This window comes from Acyrthosiphon pisum, chromosome A1 (assembly GCF_005508785.2).
Source record: "Acyrthosiphon pisum isolate AL4f chromosome A1, pea_aphid_22Mar2018_4r6ur, whole genome shotgun sequence".
Classification (NCBI taxonomy): domain Eukaryota; kingdom Metazoa; phylum Arthropoda; class Insecta; order Hemiptera; family Aphididae; genus Acyrthosiphon; species Acyrthosiphon pisum.
In genome coordinates this window covers 122939307-122942417 of record NC_042494.1, presented here as the reverse complement: position 1 = coordinate 122942417, position 3111 = coordinate 122939307, and the positions used below count along the sequence as shown (strand labels likewise).

Below are 3111 nucleotides of genomic sequence, written 5' to 3'. Positions count from 1 at the left end.
CCAACTGACAAGTGATTCGTATATCGTAATTAGGTTTTTGTCCGAAGGGAATGTTTATATTAGTAGATACCTACTCGCGATAATATTGTCATAGCGCTGAGTAGCTGCTGAACTTGAAAACTAAACACTTGACAAATAATAATATAACCGACCACAACGACCAGGCTTAGTAGAGACATTGGAAAATAATGATAAATGTTCTAAATAGATTTGAATTCGAAAAAATGACTATTGTCGAGTTCATTGTTTCATTCATTATACTCTAATACCCTCATGTCTGATGATGAACTGTTTTTTTTTGTTGTTGTAAGGAGAAGTTTTGACACATAAACACATAAATTATTAGAGGGTGCTAATTTTAAAATTGGGGGTGCTAATACCCCCTAAGCCCCTCCCTATTTGCGCCTATGGGTAGGGTACTTAAGCAGGATATGGGATGATAGTTTCTAACATCAGATCGATCTATGGATTTGTTAATAGGATAAATGAAACTAGATTGTCATAAATTGAGGAAGACTCCGGACAATAAAAATAAATATGGATCATTAAATTTTTAGAGTTAATTTACTATGCATATAGTTAGGTTAAGTTAGGTCCTAACGTTTTGGTTAAAACGGATATGATAACAATTTATCGACTATATAGTTAAATAATAAAATAAAATATTTATTTATATTTTAAAGTTTGTGATCCTGTAATGGGTGATAATAAAGAAATGTATGTTCCAAAAGAAATATTAGATGTCTATAAGAATGAAATAATACATTTGACTGATATCCTTACACCGAATGAATATGAATTAGAGTGAGTAGTTATAATTACTAATACTTTTTTTTTAATTTAACTTAATACTTGTATATTTTCTTTTCTATTAGGTTATTAACTGGTATAACTATAACAACCCCTAATGACATTTATAAGGCCATGAATATATTATATGCTCAGGGTTGTAAGACAGTTGTTGTGTCATCTTCCAACATATTATCATCAAATTCTGTTATGAAGTGTATTGGAAGAAATTTTTCTTGTAAGTAAATATATACAAATGGGTATACTAAGTATATATATATTATAAATATATTTTACAATCTCAGTTGAGCTTAAGTATAATTTTTTTTTCAAATATTTCAATCGAATAAACTTTTTTGGGGAAAACACATTTAATTAGATTTACCTAAGGAATTCAAAATGTTAAATGGATAAGAGTTATAATAATATATATATATTATATAAATATATTATAGTAATAATATATATATATATATATATATATATTATAGTAATAATAAATTATTATAACGGACATTTTTTTTTTAAAGCAACATTTATAATTCAGTATTATGATGTTTAGTTTGATACTGTTATTTTACGTATATTTTGAAGAAATTTCAATTTAAAGTATTAAGTATAAAATAATTGAATGTGTAGTAACAATGTCAAGCATAACATAACATATCTTGTATATTTTTCAAAACTCTTTTTTAAAATATTTAACTATGCACACAATTAACAAACTTTACAAAATACGTCATTATTAATTATAATTTTTATTTTATTAAATTTCTAATTTTCATTATGAACAAAAATTATATATTAATAATTTATATTTGTTTACCTATAGGTACTCTGTTCGCCGAGAGAATGTGGTTGTGTACAAACCAAAATGTGTTGTACTTCTCTCTAACCACCCAAATCCCCACATCTTGACACTAGTCGTATGCACGAAGAAACAACATTCTCTCGGTGAATGAAATATAGGCATTTTGTTCACGCTATATTATGCATTATACATGTTATTGCAACATTTCTAATATTTAAATATATTTTTATTTTATTAGATGAGGAATATGTAGAGTTAGATATTCCCATCATTGACCAATCCTTTATTGGAACTGGAGATTTTTTTACTGCTTTGTTATTGATATGGATGAACTTAACTAATAATGACTTGAAACATTCCATCGAAAAAACCGTTGCAACTATTCAAGCAGTAATAAAACGTACCATAAAATGTAATTATTTAATTAAAAAACAATTGAATAATACAAGTATACAATAATTGTATTTTAAATTAATTAAAACGTGAATTGTCGTTTTCTTTGACGATAGATACAAATGAAAATAGTTCAAAGGATCCAATAAGCAATAAAGAATTAAAACTAATTCAGAGCCTGAGTGATATTCAAAACCCTGAGGTAACAATATTTGGTACAATGAATAAAGTTGGATAATTATTTTTGAATAAATTTATTTATGTATCACTATAGCTTATACAAATATTATAGTTATTGTTAACTTTTAGAATATAATTTAAAGGACAACCTTCATAACCCTATAGTTATGTTTGAGTTAATACCTTATAATAAAACTACATATAGTTGATATTAGTTAATGTACGAGAATCTGAACTATGAAATAAATTCATGAGCTTAAAATAAAATGTACCTATAAACTATTGTGAAAATTACCAAATAGTATTTACTATTTTTGTATTATATAAATATATAAATGTATTGAAAATATAATATGTCTTCCATTATATTATGCAACTGTGAATTCCAAAAGCTTCCATTAATAATAAATTGTATTTATTGTTTTTAATCAGTTAAATAATTTTGTATTTGAATTAAAAGTTACTTGATAGAGAAAATAAAACTGTCTTATTCATATACAGAAATATATTATACATGTATTAATGTTTTTATTTTAATAATACCTATTAATATATATTTTTAAAAAAGTGGAACATAAACTAAAAACTGTATTTATTTGATATAGGTATATTTGGTATAATAATAAGAATAATAAGAATTGAGAAGTTGTGCTGTTTCTATGTTGATAAAATTTAAATTTTAAATGCGATATTTTTTACTTGTTTTAAGCAATTTACAGACATTTTTAGATTCCAATTTTTTTAGTATTTTTTCTATAAAATATATCAATTGGCTTTAACGAAGATGGTGTCGCGACCTTATATCTGAAAGGACGCTATACCCTCATGCCTTATCACCGTCTTACAAACGTACAACATAGCAAAAAACTGTTTTGCGCAGGATAGAACTACCCGTCTCCCTTGGTATTTATAGTAGAATTACCAAAATTCTACAATGC

At 25.3% G+C, this 3111-nt stretch overlaps 1 protein-coding gene across 4 annotated transcripts in view; it reads left to right on the top strand.

Moving 5' to 3' along the window:
* LOC100167309 (pyridoxal kinase) overlaps positions 1–2686 on the top strand; it is a 16134-nt gene extending 13448 nt beyond the window's left edge. For all 4 annotated transcript variants that reach the window (XM_001950982.5, XM_008191721.3, XM_008191723.2 and 1 more), the window contains 4 exons: positions 684–804; positions 876–1027; positions 1839–2012; positions 2110–2686. In XM_001950982.5, the coding sequence (XP_001951017.1) occupies positions 684–804; positions 876–1027; positions 1839–2012; positions 2110–2231 (569 nt within the window). In that variant the 3' untranslated portion in view covers positions 2232–2686. The remainder of the gene's footprint in view (positions 1–683; positions 805–875; positions 1028–1838; positions 2013–2109) is intronic.
* Positions 2687–3111: the final 425 nt, after the last annotated feature.